The sequence below is a fragment of the Grammomys surdaster genome, unplaced genomic scaffold (genome assembly GCF_004785775.1).
Source record: "Grammomys surdaster isolate TR1022 unplaced genomic scaffold, NIH_TR_1.0 203, whole genome shotgun sequence".
In the NCBI taxonomy this organism is placed as follows: Eukaryota; Metazoa; Chordata; class Mammalia; order Rodentia; family Muridae; genus Grammomys; species Grammomys surdaster.
This window is the reverse complement of record NW_021604648.1, coordinates 9,002,442-9,029,838: the sequence shown is the minus strand read 5'-3', so window position 1 is coordinate 9,029,838 and position 27,397 is coordinate 9,002,442. Positions and strand designations below refer to the sequence as shown.

General features: G+C 38.2%; 1 protein-coding gene across 4 annotated transcripts in view; it reads left to right on the top strand.

Moving 5' to 3' along the window:
* Dlg2 (discs large MAGUK scaffold protein 2) overlaps positions 1–27,397 on the top strand; it is a 1,293,772-nt gene that overhangs the window by 975,359 nt on the left and 291,016 nt on the right. For all 4 annotated transcript variants that reach the window (XM_028770581.1, XM_028770580.1, XM_028770579.1 and 1 more), the window contains one exon: positions 22,991–23,093. In XM_028770581.1, the coding sequence (XP_028626414.1) occupies positions 22,991–23,093 (103 nt within the window). The remainder of the gene's footprint in view (positions 1–22,990; positions 23,094–27,397) is intronic.

Sequence of the window (27,397 nt, the reverse complement as noted above, 5' to 3'; positions counted from 1 at the left end):
CCATAAGGAAAATACAGAGAGGTAAGGAGGATTTCTACAAACCTCACAGGAAGACCTAAGCAGGATTCGTGCCCTGCTTTGTTTCCTGCCATAAATCTGAAATGAGACGCTTCTCATTGGGTGCAAACAGAAAACTGTGAGGTCCTATGCAGATGTGAAAAGTAGAGAGCACATCCAAGACACGGGAGTAGTCTGAGTCAACAAACATGAGATACAGAAGACTAATCAAGAATCTTGAGTGCTAGGCTAGGAACCAAGGCACTAAACCAGACAAGGATAGAAAAAGCAAATGGACTCCACGTGTAGCTCAGTGGGACGGCAAACGCCTGACCCTTTCACAGTTCTGCCAAATGAAAGGCTATCACTTACTATCCATGAGCACTCCGTGCTCCTCTGTGCTAGGAATGTGTGCGAGAGAAAACCAAGTGATAAAAGGATGTACTAAATATGTCGGAGTCACTAATTTCTGCTACAGCAGGCTTGTCGCTGGATTTCTTTTCAACTAATAAAATATTTAAAGCAAGTTAAAAACTGAAGGTCTGTGATTTTTCAGAGGCTGTGGTTAGTATTTAATCATCAAAACAAAGCCTAACATCTTAGCATAACTTTCTCATAACAGCCTCATCCATAAAGGCCTTTCCATTCTTCATTGCCTGACATATTTACCCCTTTACACTTTGTCTAAAATATTGTCCTTACCCCCAGTTCCTCCTCCAGAATAGATGTCTTCCATTTGTCCTTCGTCTCTTAGATGGCTCCATACTGGATGTCTTCTCTCCCTATTCCTACACAATCATTGCAACATACCAGAAACTCCTCCATCTTAGTTAGTTCCCTTAAATCTACACACCACCCATTCTCTCTACTCTACCATACGAATGTGTAAAGTCATGTTTAGTGCTTCACTTACCTCGTTAGACTGTAACCAAGAAAATGTCCTTCTTGTTCACTTGATGCATTATGAATATCATATAAATACAATGAGTAAATCAAGTTAGATCACTATTTGAAATAGATTCTGAGTGAAGACCTCAGAATATAATAGTTGGCGAAAATTTCACACACCGAATACATATGTAGTGAGAAGGGTATGGTATATCAATGATTTTCTAAGTGTTGCCAACCGACAACAATGTGTGTATCCAAGCAGAGTTGAGGAATATTTAGAATTGTATCTAACATCTGTAGTCTTTTATAATAGCAGTCACTAGAGGGCAACATACTCAAACTCTGAACATCCTTTGGGGTGGAGAGAGAAGAATAAAATGTTTTTCCCTTTTTTCTGATTAAAATGTGTATGGATAATCTTATGTTTGTAGTAGTTATAGGGCCTGTGGGCTGTAGTTTCCGTGATTATGGGTTTAGCAGTTGTAATTACCTTTCTACTGTGAAATTAAAACGTAGATTAACTGTGATAATCATGTCTCCAAGTACAGCAAATATTATCTCACACAAGCCTCCTACCACAGCACCAGGGAATACATTGTTTTCCCATTTTCTAATAAAATCATTCAGATTTGATGGCATCAAATGAGTGTGCGGATGTACAGAATTAAAGTACATATAAAGACTCACCAAGTACTTAGTTATATTAGGTATTTCCAGCCTCAACCCAACCAGAAAGATGGAGAGAAGAGGCAATCTGGTGACCACAAGATGCCATCTGGTGATGCTGTCTCAAGGGTCTTTCTCAGTCCTATCTACAGGCATGTATCCCTAGAGCATCCTTTTGTTCTCTGTGCCAGCTACACCATGCCTAGGTTTTATGGGCCATTTTAGTTGCTATATTTTTACAGAGGGATCAAGAAGCCAGACTAAGGACCATAAACAGGAAGTGTTAGAGTATATTACAGTGTGAAAGAGAATTGAGATTTCCTAAAGATGAAGGACTAAACACGGCTGGAGAAAAATGGAGTAAGAATCATTCACAGTGAGATGGGATTATACCTGTAATCCCCATACTTTGGAAGGCGAAGCAGGAGGATTAGCATCAGTTTGAAGTCAGTCTGGGCTCTGGTGTGTTTCAAATGATGGGTTTCAAATAGTGTGTTTTGAATAATAAAGAGCAGAACAATAATTAGACGGCATGAGGTGCCGGTTTGCTGTCTGCAATGTAAGAGTGAATCTGACTTGGCAGAAGCTAAACTAATAATGCTAGAAATCAGAGTATTCAAACACTAAAGAGGACATGTGTTTGTAAAACTTGAACTTAGGGATTCACAAAGGGCTGACCAAACCCTTTCACTGCCTTGGTCTAAGTAAAGACCAGTAGTGCCCCCTTATGGCCCCTATGAGGCCTGCATATATCAGGTACAACCTTGCATGCTACTTAAAGAAGCAGACAAGGTGGAGGCTTTATAAATCCAACAGCTTCAGATTCACCCTGCAAACTCCAGAAAGGTTGGCCTGTAACTTGTCTGCTGCTGTCTTCCATTCTTGTTCTCATCGTATCTCCTGATGGAGCAGCCAGCAAATGGGATGCAGGAATGCCATTGGCTATCTTCAGCTTAGGAGCTCTAGGAATTGTTTCCTCCGTCCAAGGTGCTCTGTTGTCCATGTAGAGGTGGTCGGACAGTGGGAATGTATATTTCTCATAGGACTGTTGAGTCTTCACCTCTGTTTTCACTCTGATGACTCAAGTATGAACTTGCTGAGAAGTGTGCAGGCTATCACTCAGCATACACAGATCTTCATTATCATAGGAACTGGGTGGTGTGTTGAAAGGCCTGTAGGGCTCCTGGGAAAATGGACCAAGGTAGTGCCTACTGTGTTTAAGTTCATTTGACACAGGGAAGGATTTAGTTGTTGTTGGCCATTATTTTGGTTGTTGAAACATTTGTCAGGCCTTGCTATGAAATGAATTCTAACTCATCTGCACTGGTGCTAGGAAGTACAATCGGAAGCAAAGGTCACTGACAATAAAGAAGCTGTGGATCAGGCTTCTGTCATGGAATGCCAACAATCTTCAACACATCACTTGGGCTCTGGCTCCACACCTAGGCTAGTAATGACTTGCTGTTGCTGCTCATTCTGCTAAGCATAATATACGCAACAGAATCTCATTTATCATGCTGTAGTTGTTCATGTAAAAGCCAATAGACAATCTACAGAGGCTCAGAGAACTTATCACAAAGTATTCTTTTAGTTTTGGTCTCCATGGTAACTAGATTTTTTTTTAATTTTAAAAAAATAAAAAGAGACTGTAGAATCAGAGTGGAATTTGAACCCAGAATCTCTAGTAACTAGATGTGGGACTTTGAACATGGCTTTGCTGAGTCTTCTCATCTATAAAATAAAGCCAATGATTTGGCTTAACAATCCTTGTGGGCTTTAATTGTATTACAGAGTGTATAATCTGCATCATAGTTACCAATGTTAAGTAGTCATCCTTCTTTGGCAACACCAGCTGACCCAAAGTTAGTGGTTCTACAAGCTGAGCTGGTCTCTCCTCTAAGAGCAAATGTCTCCAGTTTCAAAGTGAGTGCTTCATCTGAGCCTGTTGACACAGTCTGAGTCCTACCACATAATCTGACCTCCAGTGCATTTTCTTACATTTAGTTCTTACCTGGGTAGCACCCAAGGATCTAACATTCTTGATATTCTTTTCTACCCTCTCAATTAAGTCAGATGAAGTGGCTCACAATGGGCTTAAATAAGGTAAGCAATCTCAACTACCTGTATCAGCATTTTAACAGTATTAGGTCTTAAACCCAAGGCTAAATAAGTTCCTTTTAATTAACTTCTGGAATACTACAGTTCTGTAACTCTAAGAAGGACTTGCAGGAACACAGTGCTCCATAGCATTTCAAAAGCCAGTAGATAGAGTTGTGCTGTCTTTAATGGAAGACCTCGGATTCTTACTAATCATCACATAAGACACAGCACCTGGCGCATTGTAGATAACCAGAAAATGTGAATTTAAATGCTTTGGAGGTCATGTCATATGTTTATATGTGTGTATGTGTATATGTGTGTGCATGTGCATCTTCAGATATAAGTATGTGTATGTGTGTATGTTCACATATGACTCTGTATATGTGTATATGTTTATATGTGAACATATATATGTATATAGACAAGAGAACAACCTTGGATATCATTCTTCAGAAGCTATCTATCTTATCTTATGAGTCAGACACCTTATCTCCTTGGCATGGGCTAGCTCAGCAAGGTTAGAAGCCCCAAAGTCCCCAGTTGGGGGTGATAGGGTGAGGCTTCTATTGTTGTGAAGAGACACTATGACCACAGCATCTTTTCTAAAAGAAAACATTTAATTGGGGCTTTCTTGCAGTTCAGAGGCTTAATCCATTGTCATCATGGCAGGAAGCATGGTGGCATGCAAGCAGACTTGATACTAGTGAAGTAGCTTAGAGTTCTATATCTGGATCAGCTGGCAGCAGGAAGAAAAAAGGAGACACTGGGCCAGGCTTAAGCATCTGAAACCTCAAAGCCCACCACTTCCTCTAAAAATGCCACTCATACTCCAACAAGACCACACCTCCTAATAGTGCCACTCCCTATGAGTATATTGGGGTCATTTTCATTCAAACCACCACAGGGGATAATTGGTGCATACAGACCTGTTTACTCAGGCTCTTAGCACTGAATCCAGGTCTTCTCGATTGCAAAGCAAGCATTTACTGACTGAGCTATCTCCCCAGCTTGCTCATATGTACTTCTTGGCCCACACAACCACTAAAAACAAAGACAAAGCACTTGGCTGAAGGGAGTTGGTAGCACAGCACTTTTCCTCAATTGAAAACAAAGTTTAAAAAACTGTTTGTCTAGAAAGTCTCATAGGGCCACCTAGATGACTCAAAAGGTTCAGGTGCTTATGACAAGTAAAGCCAACAGGATTCCAAGACCCATGTGGTAGACAGAGAGAACAACTCCCTCAAGTTGTCCTCTGACCTACACATGGACATGACCACACAAACAAACACACATAATGCATACACATGACATAAATATAAAATAGAAACACACACATATGCATACACAAATAGTAAAAGAAAAAAAAGAAAGAAAAAAATGTGCTGTACTGGAAGAAAACATAAAAATAAAATTTGAACTGGACTTTCTAAAATAAGGAGGCCATGCAGCATACAGCGGTTAACAAAGACAAGGGTTCCTAGTCCCATAGACAATACCATACCAAGAGATGTTTGAAAGCTTTATGCAGATGGTCTTAATGGCAATTTCTTTTAGATAAAAGCTTACTTTGGAAACCTGTACCTCAGGTTTCATTTTCCTGTCTCTGTTTTAATTTTCTTTGATCACTTTGAACACTTTGCCCATGAATCCTCTTATACTTATTCCACATATGCATGAGGGGAAACAGCGATCTCTCTGTGTGTGCCATACTGACTTCTGTGTATTTACTTCATGGAGTATGCCTCAGAGCAAGGTTCAGCTCCTTAGCATACAGCCTCAATGCTGTTCCCTCAACACAGTACAGATTTGCCCCTTTCCTCAATCTCTGGTAATAAATACAAGTATAGTGTTACCTCCATAGTTCCCAGGCTAAACTTTTCATCTTAAACTCATATTTCTACCTTCTAAAACTACTCTGGCAAGAAGAACCAGCCAGCTTTAGTTGACAATTTTGACTTTAAGAAACAAATGTCATTAGTTTTACACACAAAATTATGTTTTGGGTCTTTTAATCTAGCAACTGCATACCCCTGAAGAACAAGTTTTAGAATTTGTCTTCTATGCATATTAAAAATATGAAATTAAAAATATTTTAGTGGCCAACATCAATGGTTTGGGGCTAAATGATACAGACTTGACATTTTTCTAGGAAAGCCTTTCCAGTTTCATGTTTGCCACCATGAGGCTACAGTTTTCTATGTATCTATATGTGTAGAAATTTTACAGATGCTTTCATTTAGAACTGTTGGTTATAGGTAATGATTGTGGGAAAAAACATTTAAATTCCATGTGTTAAAAGAAAAACTGCCATTTGTTGAATGGATTTTTATATCTTACACCTCAATACAACCCTCCTATCCTTTGGAAGTAGATATTCTCATCATCACTTCATAGACATACAGAGTTAAAATCCCAAAATGTAAGGCTATAGACAGAGATCATATAGTCCCCTTTGCCCCATAGATGAATAGATGGATGGATGGATGGATGGATGGATGGATGGATGGATGGATGGATTACAACATTCTAACTACAAAGGAATTTGTACAATATCTTTATTTATTTCATAAATAAGGCACAAAGTTCTAAAGCTAAATGGTAAGAAAGGGTAGAGCCACATTCAATGAGCACTTTGAAAATCATCCCCGTCCCTAGTGTTTGGAGCCTATGATAACATAAGAGGACTAATCGATAACTCCCATGAGAGAGGCTGTGTCAAAGGATTTTGTGACCAGTGTGTCCACAGAGCCGAATTCTACTTCAAAGCAAAATAAAGCAGAAAAGAAGAGGCTGACAAAAGAAAAAACAAGAAGCAGAGATTGCTGCTGATATATTGGAAATCTTGATCTGTGCATACAATTCTAAAACCCAGAAGAGAGATGGTGCTAGGCAAAAGATAAAAGGTAGGTGGGAAGGAAATCACGGAGTCTAGAACCTTTGACTTATAATGATGACGTTAAGGAGCAAACTGAACATTCAGCCCATTCTTTCATATGCATCAGGGTTCTACATTAGACAGCAGTGGATTTTAAAGTGTTCAAAGGAAGTTATAGGGGCCAGAAATTCCCAAGGAGCTTTCTCCAGAGTCCTAGACAGAAAGAAAAAACAAACCACAAAACTTAAGACTTAAAGCCATAGAGCATTAAGTATTAACAGGACCTTCTGAGATAGCATTTTATAACTCTAGTTTGGATAGTTTTGCTATTTCAATATGGGAAAACAAGTTCCTCCAGCTTGTCCCTATTTGACAGCTAGCTTGACATTTTAGTTGTCTTGATGGATTAGAAAAAATTTTATGAACCTTTCACATTAAGTTTGGGCTTCAAGTGGATAATGCAACTTTTAAAAATTCTATAGTAAGCACAGTCAGCTGCAGTCTGCCCTCTTGATAGAGTAAGACAAATCAGCTAGGAAGGAACAGAGAGGAAGGTGGAAACAGATCAGTCCAAGGTCATGAGAGCATCAGGAGCACAAGTGTGGGAGTGGAGCCAACTGTGACAGCCACGGAGGAAAGGCAAGGCAGAGGGAGTGAATGTGCTCCCCACCCCAGGATGCACTGATCAGGAGAAGATTGCAGAGGTGAGACCCTGAGTGTAGGACAGGGAGGCATCTGGAATGGGGAACAAAGAATAACTGTGCCCAAGAATGAAGGGACTCCCAGCTTTGCAGAGTAGTGCCTGTGGCAACTTTTCCAGTTGCCATGTGTTTGCAAAAGAAAAATTGTTGCAGGTGCATTTAGTTGTTCGGTGGGAAAAGGAAAGATAAAAGATGAGAGCTTAAAGATTCAGACTCACATTTTGGGTCTGAGAAATCCCCAGCGACAGTAACAACAAGAGTTAGTTATTTTATTCTCTGGCTGACAACTAGGAATGTGGTAGATGAAGCTTTAGAGTTGCAGGTCCCTGTTTCCTACAGCCTCCAGTGCTCCCCCTACCCCAGTCCTTACTGATCTCATGCTGGCCACGCTGGTCTCACTGATGTGACAGAACCTGCAGTCAGCCTTTCTCAAAACTGACCAGTGTAACCTGTGGTTTTTGGAGAGAGATGGACCAGAAGGTGCAAACTTGGTCACAGGGTTATTAAGATGATGTTAAGATGCGATGGGGAGTTGTGGTTTCTATGATGACCAAAGCTGCAAAATGGCCCCATGTTCTGTACCATTGCATGTGAGGGAAGCCAATCATCCAGCCAGGACTACTGCTTGCCTGGAGGGACTTTTCAGTAGACAGAAAAGCATTAACCTGTGGTGACAACCTACACTGGCAAGAACTGAGATTGCTATTCTTTAACAGCCTTTCTTGATATACTGAGGGATCCTTGAATCCTATGCATGGAGGGAGGAGTTAGTTCAACGTTGGGATGATGTCTGTTTGAGACAGGGTGCCACCTGCAAACCTGAGGCAGGAAGTATCAGATATAATACAGAAAAAGGCCAGAATGGTAGGTAAACTGACAGACAGCTTGTATGTCACACAGTCAGAAGCCAGCATCCTTGCTGTTAGTTTGAAAATGTGCTGATCACTCTGTGTCTCAACTTCTTCATCTTAAAAGTTGTCTTTAGTCTAGGCCTTGGAGGAACTAACAATACAAAGCATCTTAGTAAATCTTCTTACAGTCTATCTCTGGTGACTTGTGTTGTCTTTGTGAATAATCACCTTTCATATGTAAATTCTAGTCATTGGCCATCTTTTCTTTTTAATTTACTTATATATTCATTTTACACTCTGATCACAGCCCCCTTCACCAAGTCTCCCCTCACACAGCTCCTTCCCCATTATCCCCCTTCTCCTCTAAGAAGGGGATGCCCCCCTCCCCAGGCATCACCACACCCTGGGACATCAGGTCACTGCAAGATTAGGCACATCCTCTCCCACTGAGGCCAGACAAGGTAACCCAGTTAGGAGAATGGGATCCTCAGACAGGCAACAGATTTAGGAACAACTTCCCACTCCAGGAAGGGTGGGGGGTCATGAAGACCAAGCTGCACATCTGCTACATATGTTCCAGGGGCCTAGGTCCAGCCCATGTATGCTCTTTGGTTAGTGGTTCTGTCTCTGAGAGCTCCCAAGGGTCCAGGACAGTTGATTCTGTTGGTCTTCCTGTAGAGTTCCTATCCCCTCTGGGTCACTCAATCCTTCTCCCAAATTTTCCACAAGACTCCCTAAGCTTTGTCAAATGTTCTATGTGTCTTGGCATTCTCTCAGATCATCTTTAAAAATCCATCTGTTGCCTCATAGTAGTAGCATGTGCCCTTAATCCCAGCACTTAGGGGACAGAGGCAGGCAGATCTCTATGAGTTCTTAGGCCAGCCTGGTCTACATAGCTAGTTCCAACTTTCAGAACAGTCAGGTTTGTGAAAAGAAACACATTTTGAAAAAAAAATGAAACCCAACTAACCAATCAAATGAACAAACAAAAATAAATAAATAAATAAATAAATAAATATTCACCTGTCTGGAGTCTACATGCATTCCCTCCATTATCACCTCTCTCCTCCCCGCTCTCTTTCCTGCTCTATCCTCCTCACTCTTTATTTACTGTACATTTACTTTGTTCTACAAACTAAACCATGGAAATAAACGTAATTTTCTGATGCTGTCTTGCAATTAAAGGAGTCTGGCCTTACAGCTCTATTCACGTCCAGAGCTCCAGCAACTAGCCATGGAAACTCAGACTTTGCTGGGGAGTAGTGCTCTATAGGGAGCTGCATTCTGTTTGCTAAATTGGAAGGGCTGGAAAGGAGGGAATTGGTTAGTAATTAGAAAAGATTTAAATGACTGGAGAAAAAAAAAACCTACCCCGCCTATGTAAATGGAAAATTTTCTGATGCTTACAACACCCACTTGGGACTTCTGAAATACTGAGCGCAGCCAAGACTGCTTTATGAACTCTTGATAAACACTTGAGAGAGTAGAGGAAGAGATAGAGAAGGCTTCCAGAGAAGGCTTCCTGAGAGCAGTCATTGTTCCTCTTCTGAGTTTCTTTTTGCCTTTTCCAGAGTTTTGAAATGTTTCTATAGAATCCTCTAAATCTTCTAGTGCTCAGAAATCTTTTATAAAATCACTGATTCTTCAAGTAAGGCTGTTTATTGGGTTGTTCATCTAACACTCCCCAAAGGAGGACATATTTAATATGGCAGCTCTGACAGGAAGTTCTGCCCAACCTGAAGAAAATCAGTTGCCTTCTCTGTGGATTCCTGGGTATTTCTCCTATAAATATGCCTCACCTCAATTTCTTCTCTGGCTCATTGTCTTCCCATTATTCACTATGGAACTGGCCACCAAGTCACTGGCAATATAGTTTATAATGCTTCTTCAGAGAAAGTAAGAGTCAATGGATCTTCAGACTTCACAGAGTCAGGTTAGGTTCAAATAAGTCTACTGGCCCTCAAAAATAATTTATAATGACCATAATTTGTGTACCATTCTGGGAATATAAGAAACATAAAGCAATTTAAGAAGTTTTTCTCATGAGGATTACAGTCTAGTTGGTGATATTTATTTAAAAGGGATATAACAGATAAAGGAATCTAATCTTAGAATAAGACATATAGCATAATCTCATTTTTAAACAATAACTATATCTGGAGGTAAATAGTGTGGTTTTTAATGATTGTTTCATCATTTGCTTACATATAAAGTCATATAAGACACAGGACTGTATAAGGGTTATGTGTGTATGTGTGTAAGTGTGTAAGCAGAGGGGTATATAGAAAAGAACTATATGTCCAATTAATTATCAAATGTTGGCTGAAGGCTAGGAAAGAAAGATGCCTTCAATTTCTTTTTTTTTTTGATGTCTACAATTTCTAGTACTGTTATTAATATTATGAATTGTCTTCATTGCTAAAAATGTAATAAGTCACAAAAAGCTTTGTGTGATGCTGTTAGCTTACCAGACTGCTGACCACGCAAGAAGCACTTGACCATCAGGATGCCAGCAAAGCTGGAAATATACAACTTAACCATGCTATTAGAGAAAAGGAAGACATGAGGGAACTGTAGGAAATAGGAAGCAGAGCAGGGACCAGGAAGAGAGACACAGGGAGTAAAGCTAGGATAGGGATATGTGCAAAACTAGGAGCTGCAAAAAAGATTTGCTTAGGATATGGAGGTGTGTTATGTAGAGCACTAAATACTAGAATTCCCATCTGGACTGTGTCTCAAATATGGTGAATGACACTGACTAATTCTTTCATTCTCTGGGCCTGAGTCAGTGTACCTATGATATGGGAGGATTAGATAAGACCAACTCTTATACTGCTCATGTCAAAGAACACTATGATCTGAAGACAGTCAAGAGCTGTAGCAAATACCTTATTATAGAAAGCCTGAAATAAAAGCATAAGAAATTTGCACATAAAGCTGAAGAGATGACTCAGTAGTAAAGAACACTTACTGCTTTTGCAAAGGAACTGGGTTCTTTACCTAGCACCCACATGGAGGCTCACAACTACCTGCAACTCCAAATCCAGGAAATCTATACCCTCTGGTGGTCTCTGACTGTTTTTGAATGCATATGGTGCACATAAACGCATACTATCAGATACCTATACACATAAAAATGATATACACATACATACATATATACATACATATATACAGACAGACAGACAGGCAGGCAGGCAGACAGACAGACAGACAGACAGAGAGACATAAATTGGGGCCAGAGTAATGTCTCACCAGTTAAAGAGCACTTGTTACTCTGACAACAAGCTGGGGTTCAGTTCTCCATAATCACACAGTGGCTCTCAATAGCTGTAACTTCAGTTCCAGTGAATCCAATTCACTCTTCTGGCTTCTGAGTCATTGTGCATGTATGATTCACAGATATATATGCAGACAAAATACATATAAACATAAAATAAAAAATAAAAATAAAATCTTCAAAATAATGCCCTTTTTTAAGATTTTATTTATATATGTGAATACACTATAACTGTCCTCAGACACACCAGAAGAGGGCATTGGATCCCATTACAGATGGTTGTGAGTCACCATGAGGTTGCTGGGAATTGAACTCAGGACCTCTGAAAGAAAAGTCAGTGCTCTCAACACTGGATCCATCACTCCAGCTCCAAAATCGTACTTTTTAAAAGAAAAGATATTTGCATATAACCTACAAACAGAACCATAGAAGAGGACCAGCTGCTTCGTGTATAATGTGAACACTCACATTTGGAGAAAAGTAGACTGGCTAGGATATAGCAAGTGCCTAACAGGGGCATACAAACTCGGAACTGTGAAAAGAAGAGTAAAGGAAAGGAGAGATGGAGATTAGGAAGAAAGTTGGCAGATAATTAGAAGCATTGGATAACAACATGGAGGGTCAAGATATTTAAGTCTGTGATGATACTCAGAAAGAAGGGAGGAAGAAAGTTTTCTACATGAGAGTATCAGCTAATGATTCCACAAGAAATAGGAAAATACAAAATCACCATTTTCAAATCTCAATAATGTTTAGGCAAGTATAATCAATAGATGTTTCCAAAAGAAAAAAGAAAAGTTGAGAGAGTATATTGAGGGAAAGAATCCTGTGACTTCACAGAAATTACTCTTCAGATTTCCTATCAACAAAGAGAAAATTTATCTCTCGAGTGAAGAGATGTTTTGGTGCTTACACAAGTACCCAACCTGGAAATTACAAATAGTGAGGAGCCACACATGTGGCTGCTCCTGCTGTAATATGGTAAGCTGTACACAACATTGCTTAGATTATGCTAAATTTTTCACTTAATTATCAGACAAATAAGTAAACACAAGTTGTGGGACAGTTCAAAAACATCTGGCCTGATATAATTCTTTTAAAAGTTAATGCATTTAAAAGAAAAATGATTTTATGTTCTAGATTAATAATAACTAACAACTCATAATAAAAAACAAATGCAATTCATACATAGTGATCAAATTCTATATTTAAGAAAAATCCAAGCCTGAAGAGACAGTTCAGTGTTTAAGAGCACTGGTTGTTCTTTCAGAGGACCCAGGTTCAGATCTCAGCACCCACATGTCAGCTTACAACTGTCTGTTATTCCAGTTCTAAGGGACCTGATGCCCTCATACAGACATACATGTAACCAAAACACCAATACAACATAAAATAGTAATAAATAAATCATTAAATAAAATATCCCTGAAAGATTCTTCAGACACTTAGGAAATTTGAATAATTGCATTATATTATACAGCATAGAACTATTTTTAGTTTTGTTGGGTTCCTTTGATAGAAAATGGCACGAGAGGCATACAGGAAACATCTTTATGCTGAGGAGATGCCTTGTTGACATATTCAGATCATTCAGAGAAGGTGACTGTGCTGGTGCCTCCATACCTCTCTCCCTGTCCTAACAGAAAGCTGGGAAGAAAGAAAGAGTGAGAGAAAAAGAACAAATATTATAAAACTTTAAGAACTGTTGGGTCTTAATGGAAGTTCTGTGAGATTTCAGTGCACTATTCTCCAAGTTTTCTGCTGTTTGAAATTGTACAAAATAAATTGGAAAGGAAATCGACTGTGATGGTCTGGATCAATACTTAGGGCTTGTATAGAAAAGTAGATAAGAACAAAATAAAAAGGCAGCTTCAAGGGATAGTAGATTCATAAGTATCGTTCCTCAACAGTAGTGGTAAATGTAATCTGATTGTAAGCCTGTGTCCATTTAGATGAAGCAATGTGATTAGAAAAACCTAATTAGTGAATTAATGAGCCTAATAGACGGTGCTCAGGGAACCTTCTCTGCTGCTTTCAAATCACTGTGTTATTTTGTGCATAATTTCGACAACTTAATTTAACAAAGTTCATTTGGAATTGGAATATGATATAAAAATTATGTTGGGAGGTTAAAGAAACAAACTTCAAATTCAGTTATTAAAACTGCCTCATGCTATAATTTCTAATTTTGTTATGGTTACCTGTAATGACTTAAAAATCTTGCAGACCTTACTGAAGGCTGTAAAAAGAAACATAAACTTTGCCCCAGCATTGCTACCCTACCTAGCTATGGTACTACAGCCCTTTACAGTGTCTATTAGTAATTGGTTATGTGATTTCTCATAACCAACTGTCTATAAGATCATATCTCCTTTCTTCTAATTTTATAAGAAAATTGGAATTATATATAAATAGCCTTCTAAAACTTTCTTCTGATTTAGCAACGTATCATGGACATTTTTCAATTTCAGAATCCTAGATATTGTTGATTTTGATGGATGTATTTGCTTATATAAATATTTCACAACCTGTTTCCCTGTTGATGGCCATTAGCAATAGAGTAATTCAGTGAAAACATATCAGCAATCTAGAAATCACGTACATACCAAAAGAGAATTTTGGAAGAATAGAGCATTCCCAGGCAGTCTCCTTATTTTAAAATTAAACTAATAGGACTGGAAGGTGAGTCAGAGGGCAAAATTTTGATCAAATTCAGAGGTTAAATTAGTACCAGAATCCACCAAAGATAGCCTTGAATTATACTCTAATTCAGAGAATAGGTCTCAAAGAACACACCCATTCAGCCCAGGATGGAGTGTTTGGAGAGAGCTGAAAGGGGATAGATACAGTGGATCTTATGGCAGTAGTCTCACTCACTCTTTGCCTGGCAGTATGATGGAAAACAAGTGTGAGGATTCTTGGCAGTAGTGTTTCCAAGGTTACTAGCCTATGCAGTTGTACCTTCGTGGATACCACTCATACACCTACAGCCCTACACAGTTTACCTTTGTATTACACAGATGCTCCCATGAAACAAACACAAATGATGGACATGGCCTTGGAATGACAGTGGAGTTATGATGCATTTTACAGACCACTGTTCTCATGTGTAGCTATTCTCCCTCACATCTATATGTTAAGGGGAAATCTGGGACTGTTCCACTGCATCATAACTGATGAGTCCCCTCTGCCCCTGCCCAAGCCAGAAAGTTGGTCAACTAATGAAGTTCTGGCACATCATAGAGAAAATAAAGAGCTACATCACCAGGGAAGAGCCCACATCTGACTGATCATCCATCATCATAGAGCTTTGCAGAAGTGAAAATTAGTAAGCCCTACCCTCAAACTTTCTGTTTCCATGCCTGCAGTACTCCTCCAGGAAGACAAAGTCATGAAAAGGTCTCTTAACAGTATCTGGTCTATTATAAGTAAATTGTAATTAATTGTCAAATAAAATTTTCTGATTTAAATAAAATTATGTGATCTAATGGTTATAAACATTTATTAATTGAAGGATTATTACTTAGCCTCTACATAGTGTTATAGCTATTAAGGGGATGGAGGTAAAGAGATGAAATTTTTACTCAAGGGAAGATTTTTTGACATGTAAGTGAGGTAAATTATCAAATAGGTCTGAATTTTGTAAATTAAAGCACGGTCTATCACAGACAGGCAAAGAGGTTAAATTCGAAGGAGCATGAGCAAAATGCTCTAAGAAACTGGCACATAAGCTGAGAATTAGGAAGAGAACTGGCCAGATATGAGAATAGCCAAAGAATATTTTAACTGTCTGGATCTCTGGCACAAATGCCCAGAGGCAGAAGGTACCTTATACTGAGGCCAAACAGAATGAAGGTAAAACGGCAAAGAGTAACATGAGATGGAATAGAGGGATGGCCAGGGATAAAGGCCAAGAGTTTGGACTTATTCAAATCAAATGAGCAAGAAGCCAATGAAAAGATGGTAAAGGAAGGAAAGATGTGAACTTTATGTGAACTTTATGATATCTGACTGGTGAAAGGGAAATGATGTGGGCATGAAGTAGTCCCAGGCACAGTAGAAATTCACAGGCTCCTGCTACTTCCCCAGGACAACTGCTGGGCTGTCGAAGGTAGGGTGGTTCAGGAAAAGAGTAACAGGGTCTCTAGCTAGACTAAATAGAGCTGCTAACTGATAGGTTACATGAGGGGATGAGAGAGGAGACAGGAAGATTCTTTTATATATGCGTATGTGTATGTATATATGTATATATTTTATTGGATATTTTATTTACGTTTCAGATGTTATCCCCTTTCCCCATTTGCCCCCCACCCAGGGAACCCTCTATCCCATCTCCCTTCCTCCTGCTTCTATGAGGGTATGCCCCCAACCACCCAATTACCCACTCCCACCTCCCTGCCCTTGAATACCCCCACACTGGGGCACCCAGCCTTCACGGTACCAAGGACTTCCTCTCCCACCTACGCTCAACAAGGTCATCCTCTCTAACATATACAGCTGGAGCCATGAGTTCCTCCCTATGTGCTCCCAGAGGAGCTCACATGGTGGATGTGGTATTCACTATCTGTTGAGAGTAAGGGAAAGAATAATTATGTTCAGGAAAAAATTGTTTGATTTTGAGTACAAGTTTGAAATCTTCAATCCCAAATGAAAATATATAGTAAAAAAAAAAAAAGATTTATAAGCTTCTAGTTAAATTCATCAGCTCTAGAGATAGTGATTAGATCATAGGTTTGTGCTGTAATTGACAAGGTCTCAAGTATCCTTTGCTTCTCTATTTTCATTGAGATAGTTATTATTCTAAGTACATGAATCTTGAAAGTTCTTTCCTGTGCTTTATCCCAGAGGTTGTATTTATATAACTAGACTGATGTTATTATTTTCAGTTACAGACTGCAAAGTGATCAGTCCTCTACAGATGCCTTTGGCAAAGCTCAGACATTTTAAAATCTTTTTTTAAAATATAATTTTGCCCTTTTTGTATCAATGAGCCAAATTTAAAGGGAATGTTAATGTTTAACTTCTAAGACACGTAAATATCCAATATCAATTTTTCATTTTCCCCATGTTCCAGAATTCTAGTCCTGGGTTCTCAGGCAGCTACTGTCAGAAGTGTTATCGCTCTTCGCCAAGTGCCACTGCCTCCAGGAGGAACAGGAAACTTAATTAGAATTTTCTACTTCACATGCAATTTATAGTTCATTCACTTTGAAACTTGCTTTGGGGTGCTGTAAAAGTTTAAAGCTGAGTGAACCGTTTTTCTCAAGTTGTCAACAAAATGTATACTGAGGATTGTTTATTAAACACTGAATGGGACATCAGACATTTAGTATGAACTTCTCTTCCCTGAAGAGACTAAGGCACAGAGAGGTGAGGGGATGCCCCCAACGGAACAGGCTTACAGTGAGACACTTTGGATGCTTAAATGTACAGTGTCTCACGCTTCCTCTCTCAGGATCTACCACTCTAGCATTTTTCCTGGTCAATTAACTGGCCCTTTATTAGAATAATCTTATACTAGCCTGGGTCTTCCTCTTGCTTCAAGTGTGACTGGAGAGGAACCAGCAATAGAAGGTAATTGTATGCCTTAATCATATGCCAGGCAGAGTTCTAGGGGCTTTACATATACTAGCTCTTCTAACCTGATTGTGCTCTGTGAAGTGGGTGATCTGAGTATTGCTACTTTGTACAGCAGACTTCTTCTGCATGTGGCTCTCCTGTGCTCAGGTACTGACCCTGGGGATATAAGTAGCAAAATAATTATTAACATTTCTCTAAAGTCCTGGTGTATATCTTTCAAGAACCTGAAAAGCCATACATGTCCAATGGTGAAAGCAAACTTAACATTTACAAAATGAAATGTAGAATCTTCTCTCATCCAAACTCACTTTCCATCTGGGTCCCTATCTTGACTCATGACACCCTGTCAGACTCAGTAATTAAAAGTTATGATATTTTTCTTACCTTCCATTCCCAATCTAATGAATAGTAGACATATTGTTTGAACCCTGGATGGATCTCAGAACACTTGAGGACAGCTGCAAAAGCAGCCCCCACCTCCTCTGTTCCATCTCTCAAGTCTGTCTCCATCTCATCCTCAATTCCATTCAAGTTTTCATAATTCAAGCCTTCATCTTACAGTATTTTCAAGCTTACCATCATCTCCTGACTGAGTATCTTATTTTTAATCACTTAGGTCTTGAATCCTGAATTCATCATTACCAGGATCTTCCTCCCTAACACTGGGGAAATTATGTTCCAGGCTTCAGTAAAGCCCTGGGCACTTACTAACAAAACTTTCCATAGCAATCAAGATTCCACATGTTGATCCCTAACTTCCTCTATGTACCCTATGCTTGACACTCAGATGGCGAAAACTCTAGATTATGGAATACCTGTAATTTCTCCGCTTCATTCACTTAGTATATGTGAGTGGTTTTATTATATTTGTTTATGTCTCACCTCCTTGAGTACAAAATGAGAGGTGGGAAAACAGATTACTAATTCTTAAACACATTTGAGGGGGTTTAGATCATGGAAATCACTGGCTTTACAACCCAGAGGCCCCAAGGGATGCAGGCCTCCACACCATTATTTCCCAGTGTCTCATTGGTGGCCTGAGTTAAGTCTATGGCAAAGTCGTGCATGTCTGCTCACTCCATTCCATCACTTCAGAACATCGAAGTCATTTCTCCATTGTAGAGAAAAGACAAGAAGATCCTTCTACATTTTCTTAAAGTGCTGGGCCTGCATCTGTGCACCTTACTATCCATAGTCTTTCTGAAAACAAGAAAAGATAGCTACTTTGGATTCTGCCCCAGTTTCTTCTCTGCTGCCTCACTGACATATTCTCCCCAGACCCCTAACTGTGAAATAATTTGCTGTAGATGCCTTTGTGCCTTTCTCTGACTGTTTTAATTGAAACCTGGCACCAGTTCTATAAACTTTTCCCACCAGGCCACCCCTTTGTATTTTTTTGTAATTAATAATTCTGTCAAATCTGTAGGTTGAAGCTACACTCATTCCAAGATAGTAGTATTCTACAAAAGTCATTCCTTGATTTTATTACTGCTTATTGCTGATAAAACTTGTTTTCTGTATCCTTCTAGGGAAACTGCTGTCGATCCATCCTCATCTGGATAACTCATTCAGATATTTTCTCACTGGCATTTTCTGAAAAAAAAAAAATTATCAAATGCCTCCCTGGTACCAACTCTGTATCCCGGAATACCTTGTCTTCCTCCCTCATTTAAATGGATAACTTTAAACTGTTTGACAGCTGTGACTCGATTCAAGACCAGGGACATGGGTTCTTATGAGTTTGAATAGCCAAATCAAAGCTACATTAACATTACAGCAAAATAAGAGAAAGTTATTAGATCAGTTGGAATAAAAAGCACAGTAGAAAAGTCTAAAGCTTTTTGAAAATGAAGGAAAATAACTATGACTATACAAAGCATTTTACAATTGTCTATGACAAGAGATAGCATAATAATATAAAATATGATGTTCCATAATGTAAAACATGTTTTTATAGTCTAACACTAATTCTTCTTTTATTGGATGTTTTATTTATTTACAATACAGATGTCATCCCCTTTCCCCATTTCCCCTCCCTAGAACCCCCTATCCTATACCCCCTCTTCCTTTATGCTTTTATACCATTTTGATTACATGCATGTATTAAGGTCAGTTCTAGGTTGAGGATCAAGCAATACAGTAGATGCAAATAGTCAAGGAACAAGTAAGACAATAAACACAAATAGTCAAAGAAAAAGCAAGGCATTAAACCCAATTATGTGAACACTCCCGTGATCACTGTTTCTAAAGGTTTATCAGGATGACCAAAGTATCTGAGCCTACTTCCCTGTCCTAGCCCAAGGTCATTCTCATGTCTGAAGCCTACTTCCTTGTTCTAGCCTAAAATTTAGATTCCTGTCTGAAATTACTTCTTTGTTCTAGCCTAATATTTAGGTTCCTGCCTGAGATTACTTCATAAAACATGTTTTTAAAGGGGAATATTAATTTTTTTTAAATACAGATAAAACTTTTAAAAGAACAAACTAAACAAAAAAGTCAGAAAAAATAGTGGATCATACATTTTATGTAAAAATAAATTAAAATAGTCAATTAGCATAAAAGATACTTACCTTCATAACTGAAAAAATGTAATTAAAAATATAATTGTTTACTTATCAAAATAGAAAAAGTCAAATGTGGTATGTGCAAATAATTAGTATAAAAATACAAAATCATGTTATTAGTAGGAATATAAATGAATGCTCCATTTTTAGAAGTAATTTGACAGTGACTATTAAAATTGCCTTTATTCAACTTACCATTAGTTGGCATTTATTACTGAATTCTTTATAATTGCAAAGTATTAAAGAACCAGTGTGTTCATAATCTGTGAACTAGTGACATAAAATGTTTTATGCTAGACCCTAGGATCCTATATAGCATTAAGATAAATTAGATCAAAGTGTATGTGTAATATGTAACTAAGAACATTCCATGGGATTGGCTGTAGTGGCATACTCCTTTAGTCTGAGCACTTGTGAAATGAATCGGGAGAATTTCTACGAATTTAAGGCCAGCCTGGGCTATATAGCGAGTTCCAGTAACTACATGGAGAGAACCTGTCTCAAAACAATAACATCAACTCAGAAAGCTCTTTGAGTAAAATGAAGATATGAAATAATGTACATAACATACCCTCATTTATCTATTATCATTAAATATTATTATTATAATGATATGTTAAATAATAAATATTTAATATTTAATCATATATTTATAAGCTGGTTTATATTCATGCCAAAGTACTGAGTAGTATACACAGGAAGTCATCAAAATTATTATATTTTATTTATATTTGTGTGTGTGTGCATGTGTGCGTGCATGAGCGTGTGTGTGTGTGTATACACATGTGCATTTGATCCCTTGGAGCTATTGTTAAAGGTGATTGTGTGCCATCTAAATCTGGAAACCAAACTTGAGTCCTTTTCAAGAGCAACAGTCTTAACCATTGAGTCATCTCTCCACCCCTAAGATAAACAGTAGAAAAATATTTATTTTGTGTTTTTTATACTGATTTAATTTTTATACATGGTATTATGTAACTGTATAACTTTCATTTTTTATATCAACATGTTATCTGATATATAAGATTATTGACTTTATGTTTTTCTTTAATCATTTAAATATGTTAAATAAACAATAATGTTTAATTACATAATTACAAAATTTTAAAAGTCATATACCTTTTGTCTTACAAAGACTCTGACCAGAGCGTTTATCCTTCCCAAAGGCATTCATAAATGTACTAGAGAAAATGGAACTGATTTTCACTACATCAGTGACAACCTCACTGAGTAACTCCAGAGCATTCACAGCAAGGAAGATAATCTTCCAACTGAAAACTCTAATGATGTGAGGTTGTATGAAAGATGCCCAGTTTACATTGTTAAATGATAACCAAAGTAAGTTATATTTATAAATGATATTCAATTCATTAGTTAAAAGACAAGTAATAAAATATTTATGTAACAAAAACAACAGAAACTCAGATATAGTCGCTTGCTGTACATAGGTGAATTCCAGAGCAAACTATAGAAAAGAGGCCACCTGTGGAAATACAAATGGTGGGAATTTGCTTACCTTTTTTTCTTCTATAATTTTTGGAAATATTTCTTTAGTAATGTCCATTTTTTAATAAGAGTTAATTGTTTTACAATAGAAGAAACTATTTAAAATTATTTGACACCTGATATTGTGCAGTTGAGATTGTTGTCGTCAAACATCTAGACAAATCTGCCTTTGCTGAACCTTTTGGCTACCATAACCCTACTTCTGGCCCATTAGCATCTTTGGCAGTGTTGAAAATGATTTATTCTTTATTCTTGAGGAGCTTTGTTATTCTCAGTTCAAGGAGAGAGGTTGTTAGTTTTCATTTGTTGTGATAAAACTCCTTGACCTGAAGCAACTTATACAGGGTTTTAAAAAGGTTACTTTGGTTTATGGATCTGGAGAGAAAGTTCATAATGGCATGTTACCAGACATGTCTGGTGACAGGAGCAAGAAGCTGAGAGATCACATCTCAACCACACACAGGAAGCAGAGATAGCAGGAAGGTTGAGGCTATAAAGTCTCCAAGCCTGTCTGTAATGCTGTGTGTCTCTAGTGATGTACTTCTTCCACCAAGACTATGCCTCCTAAACATTCCATAATTTCCTCCAACATTGCCACCAGCTGGAGACCAAGAATCCAAGCATGTGTGCCTACCACCACAGGCACCTTAGACCATAATGGCCTAACTGTTCTTTCCTTCTGAAATGAGTGAACACAGCCTCTGAGAGAAGATATGACTCATTTATCTAATGGCTGACACAGCAGCCTAGCACAGTGGACTTCCCAAAATTAATATATGGTCAATGTTTGAAAACGAAAGCTCACCAGAATTGAAAACCAGAGGAGAGGCAAAAGAAACTATAGATAACAATGAGGATAATTTAACAGAGTTATAAGAAAGCAATGCCATCATCTTGAAGATTACACATAAGGAAAGCCAGCTAGGGAACCAAAGGAATAAACCATGCCTGCGTTTGACTGCTAAGGATTGTTGTTAAAGAAGATTGCCAAAGCCAACCAAGAGAATGTTTTGAATATGTAGATAAGCTGATCAACTTTGACGTCTTCTCTTAGGCATAGCATCCTGCCCTGTAAAAAAAGAGGAAAGCAGGCTGAGGGTACCATCTGCATTGCTTAGAAAACCATTGGGAAAGCTTCTTGTTCTGCTTTGCACTTTGCCCACTGTCCCTCCTCTCAGCTAGACACAGCACACTTGGCAATTATATCCCGATGGCTTATTGACACTATTGATTGCAGAAAGACTTTAGCTTTTGCTTCTTATTAGGCTTGACTTGCTGGTGATTTGATTCTTCCAGGCTGAGGTCAGGGCTTGTTTTATAGATGCTCTGCTTCTCTTCTAGTATATGGGCTCCAAAGTGGGAGTTAGTGACAGCAAAATAAACTCCAGGCACTCTTTATTTCATTTTGTCAGAATTCATTATGGAATTGTTCATGAGAAGTGGGGCAGTTGGGTTTATTTTGGAACAGGGCTCAAGGCTGTCTCACCAAGCTCCATATGACAGGATCAGGCACTTACCCAAAGAGAGGAATCTGGCAGCTAGCCAGGCCCATTCCATACAGTCTCCCCAGAACGTCATCTGAATATATGAATCTGTCGGCACATACTTGTCTGTTGGCATTACATGTGTCTCTCTCCATTATCATTTTCCCCTCTAGTTTTAAAGCCAATCTGCCCTAGAAATCCGGGAAACCCATGGGAACATAGCAGTACACATACTGAAACTCTTGTGGACAGAGATAGACAAAATATTTCCAACCTAGCCAGGCTGTGCCACAAACACAAGATGAAATTTCATGGTCCTGCTTTCTAAAAGTAATCATGACTATGAAACTTGCTGAAATAAGAAACACCTGAATAAGAAATGAAGAATTTTTTGAGGAACGTGGCATAATTTTAGATAGCTTATTAATTTTGAAAAACGTTTCTTCTTCTTTCAGAATACAGATACTGTGCCTAAAAGTCTGCTCTGTCTTCTAGGTGAACGGCATCGATCTCCGAGGAGCATCTCATGAGCAGGCAGCTGCAGCGCTGAAGGGGGCTGGGCAGACAGTAACAATCATAGCACAATATCAACCCGAAGGTCAGTCCAAACTCATGCTTTGAATGTTCCAGAATGGCTCTTTGTGGATACATTGCTGCTTGTCAGTGCTAATCTTGATCAAGATCAGTGATGTTTTTATTAAACTACTTGTGATAGAAACTCAATGATTAATGTGCCCTAAATTCCACAAAAACTGTTACTCCCAATACTGCAGGAGAACATCAGGCAGTTAGAAAAGCTCATATGAACAGATGAATTCAAATACCCGAAAGCCAGCACCATATTCCATCTATGTTCCTATCTAGTCACCAGTAGACACTGTAAAAGCAATTCAAACTTTGGAAGTAAGGAGAAGGAGAAATTTCTACCTCAGAAATAGATGTGCTAAGCAGACCATTTCTCTCACCTCAAGGCAATACCTTAATTCTCATTGTCTTTAGACACTCCACTCAGTTTTCAACTGTAGAGTTCTCTAGAATCGATAACTGAAAGGAAGAGAGAGAGAGAGAGAGAAAGAAAGAAAGAAAGAGAGAGAGAAAAAATCAGGTATTTGATGAGGTACTGTTGTTGTAAATTTAAACATTGGTAACATTCCAAATGGGATTAACTCTTTACTTAAACATGTTTCTCTGATTAAAATGATTCTCAGTGATACAACTAAGATGTGAAGGAGTGTGTGTGTGTGTGTGTGTGTGTATAACCTTCTGCTAATGAAACATAAACATAACATGGTGAAGTTATATCTTGTTCCATAAAAAGAAGAATATGGCTTCCATCTTTAAGAAATGCAAGTGAATTGTTAGGAAAGGAGAGTATTTAACAACTGAGAATGAGATTACAATGTATTGTGAAGGAAAAGCTCCATGAGCCAGATATAAAGGACTCCTTTGTACTTTTCAAATGATTCCTCATTAATTTCATTTTACCACGTGTCCTATGGAAGGTTGAAGTACGGGTCTTTGCCTGTGGGAGCCTATGTTTTATCATTATTGGTGGACAGCATGTTCCATAAAAGAATCAATAAATCACCTTCTTTCATGTGTATCTTGACATATTGGCTTTGTTTGTGCCTGACATTAGAATCAGAATTTGCAAGCAAATTAAACAAAATTGTAATAAATGCATTGTGCTGTCAGCCTGTGTCACAGATGCCCATAGAGCAGATAAAGAAAGGATGAATGATGGTCAGGGATGAGACAGAGATCAGCACATGCTTCCTAGATCCTGCTAAGTAGTCTTTTTGCTTCTTAAATATCAACGCATTTCTTTTCTCCTAAGAGGATTGAGTGTTTCCAAAAGCATCCATTATAAAACATAATGAAAACAATCATGTTCTGGTTCTGTCAGTATGAATTTCCATGCTTTAACTAGAACTTGCTACAGCCTGATTTTATTTAAGCACTATACTCCAGTGGGGAAATAGACTGTACTTCATCAATATGCCCCTTAAAGGTGTGTCTTATAAATCACATCAATTGATGGTAATCACAAAACCTGCAAATAACAAAAATGTCTTTCAAAATGACAATGAACTGATTCTATTCACAGGATGGGCCTAATTTGCCACAGTTTTATGTCTGTTGGAAATGAGGTAGTAGCAATCTGTGTTATTCTCCCTTTTGTAAACTTTATGGGAAGCCAAGCTGTAAGTGAACTGTTGTTTGGAATGAAGCCAAGCTGTAAGTGAACTGTTGTTTGGAATGAAAGACTGATTAGATTTTTGTTTTGGTTGTGTAATGACATTTAGATTACAAAACAGCTTAAGAAAATAACTGACAATTTACTTTTGAATTAACAAGTGAATTGAAGAGTATGCTTCGGGGTTTCACTAGAGAATTCTTAGCAGGCCCCTTTCACTTCTGTCAGTATTGTACCCTCTGGGATAATGCTGAGGTATCATTATATTTCTTTTGGAGTGGTCAAGAACTAGATTTTTAGGCTGAGGAGATGGAACATGGGATAAAGATCTTGCCTCACAATCTTGAGAACTTGAACTTGAATCTCAAGAATCTTTGTAAACTCAAGCCTGGTAGTGTACATCTGTAATTTCAGAACTCCTACAGTGAGATGGGAAATGGGGACAGAAGTTTACAGGCAAGCCTTATGTATACACTTGAAAACAAAAGGTCCTGTCTCAAACAAAGTAGAACTTGAGACCTGACACCTGAGTTATCTTTACGCCTCCACCAGCACTCTACGGCATGTGTGTACCTGCTCTCACACCCACAGATATCACATGTGCACAACACACACACACATGCATGCATGCTCATGTACACACTCACTCAGATAAAAATAAAGAACTAGACTTCTAGTAAATATATTTTCAGTCACTTTCAAGTTACTTAATGGGGAAGCTGATGTATGCTCTGTTCAGCATTCCTACCTAGATACTCAGAAAATTTTGTCTTCTATCACAAGTATATTGCATGTTATTCATTTCTAATTTCTAAGTATTTTTTTTCACCTTACTGAAGAGAAATAACTTTTTTATACATAATAGAAATCAGTTCCCAATGAATAGAAGCAGCATTTATGGTAATGGCCCTAGCTCTAAGAATTATGAAATGGCACAGAAAGAATAAGCCTGCAGGATACCTAATAACACAGAAAAAATAGCATATTGTAGAAATATGGAAATGGAACTACACATTGAAAATGGGTAAGATATGTATTTTATAAAGAGGGAGAAAGAATGTCTTGCCAAACTATAAGACTATTGGTACCATGCAAGCAAACATTATATTGCTCTGAGAAGTCTCCCTGGTACTACAATAGATATTCAAATTCATATTTCTAAAATAGTGAAAGAGGTATTTACAAATCTCAATATTTGTGTTTCCACTTAAAGATAATTGGTATTCAAAGGAAACCTTCATTTTTATTTGTTTGAGTTTTCACTTATGTTTCAAAGATAGAAAAAGGATTATTGAAGAAATATGTGTTACAAAATATCAATTGTTGAATTTTTGTAGTGCTTAGCACAGAGTTTTAAATATAGTTGATGTAATGTGTAATAAATATCTTGTTTGGAGAGTTTTGTGCTACTAAGTGAGATTGTGTATACACAGTCCTGTTTTAAAGGAGGGTGGCCCCTTCCGTATACATTACCCTGTTCCCCATCTGTCTCTTTCAGTATGAGGTTCAAAGCAGTAGAACTAAAGCCAGTTTAAACAATCACACACACACACACACACACACACAAACCATTTCGCCATGACGGTAATATTTTACCATCTCTTCAAATTCAATTGTGTCATATGATCAACTTAAAATTTACATGTATTATGCTAATAATAAGAAAAATAGTAAGAACAACAGTAAGAAAACAATGATCTTCTTTTTTCCCTTTTTCCCATTTTATTGTATATCTGATCCCTTAGGGACAATTACGTTAAGCTGATTCTTACTTTCAAAACAAAACCAAAACCAAACAAAGCAAAACTTTGTCTGGTTTACATTGTGAAGTTGCTACACCACTCCAAAAGAACATAGTAACACACACACACACACACACACACACACACACACACACACAGAGATGTTTGTCTTTGCTTTCTGAATTATCTTCCTATAAGACAGGACCCTCAGGATCTGGCACACAAAGCTCAATCCCTTCATCATGGTTCTCCAGCCAACCTCCCTTGCCCAACACTATTTACCCTGCCATCACCCACAGCCTCTTCCTTTTCACTGCCCCCCGATTGTACAAAACTATACCCTGCTTCTAAATTTACTCCCAGACTTCTCTGCTTCCACGCCTTTGCTTGGTGGGTTCCTTTTCTGAAGCCCCACAAGCTCCACTCCAGTGAACTCCTTACTACTCAAGGGATCTCATCTCTGCTCCATGGTGAGTTTGCCTTTAAGCTGCTTAGTCACGTGAGTTCTTTCTCTGAACTTCCCAGGCATGTAGTTCTTTCTCTGAACTTCCCAGGCATGTACTCAGATACCTGTGCCCCTTACTGTGACCTGCACCATTCTCCACTCTAGTGTGGAAGAGATGGCTGACACTTGTGTTATCTCCTATGTTAATTTTCTCAACAGGAATTTGAATATACATTATCAGTGAGTTATTGGGTGAGGCTTGTATTAGAAGTATGACAAAAGGCCTACCCAAACCATGAAGCAGTTTATCATTGTTAACTGCTAGAAAAGAAAATCAGTTTTTTCCAATGTTGTGTCACTGGATATATCAACCACACACCATGGCAGCCCTATGTCTAGAAGTTGTTGGCCAACACAAAAAAGACTGTTTGGAGGGTGGATTATTTTTTTCTTATTGTGTGTGAATGTGTATACTATTTTTTTTCTCTTATTGTCTTTTTCATTTTTGAGAGGGGGGA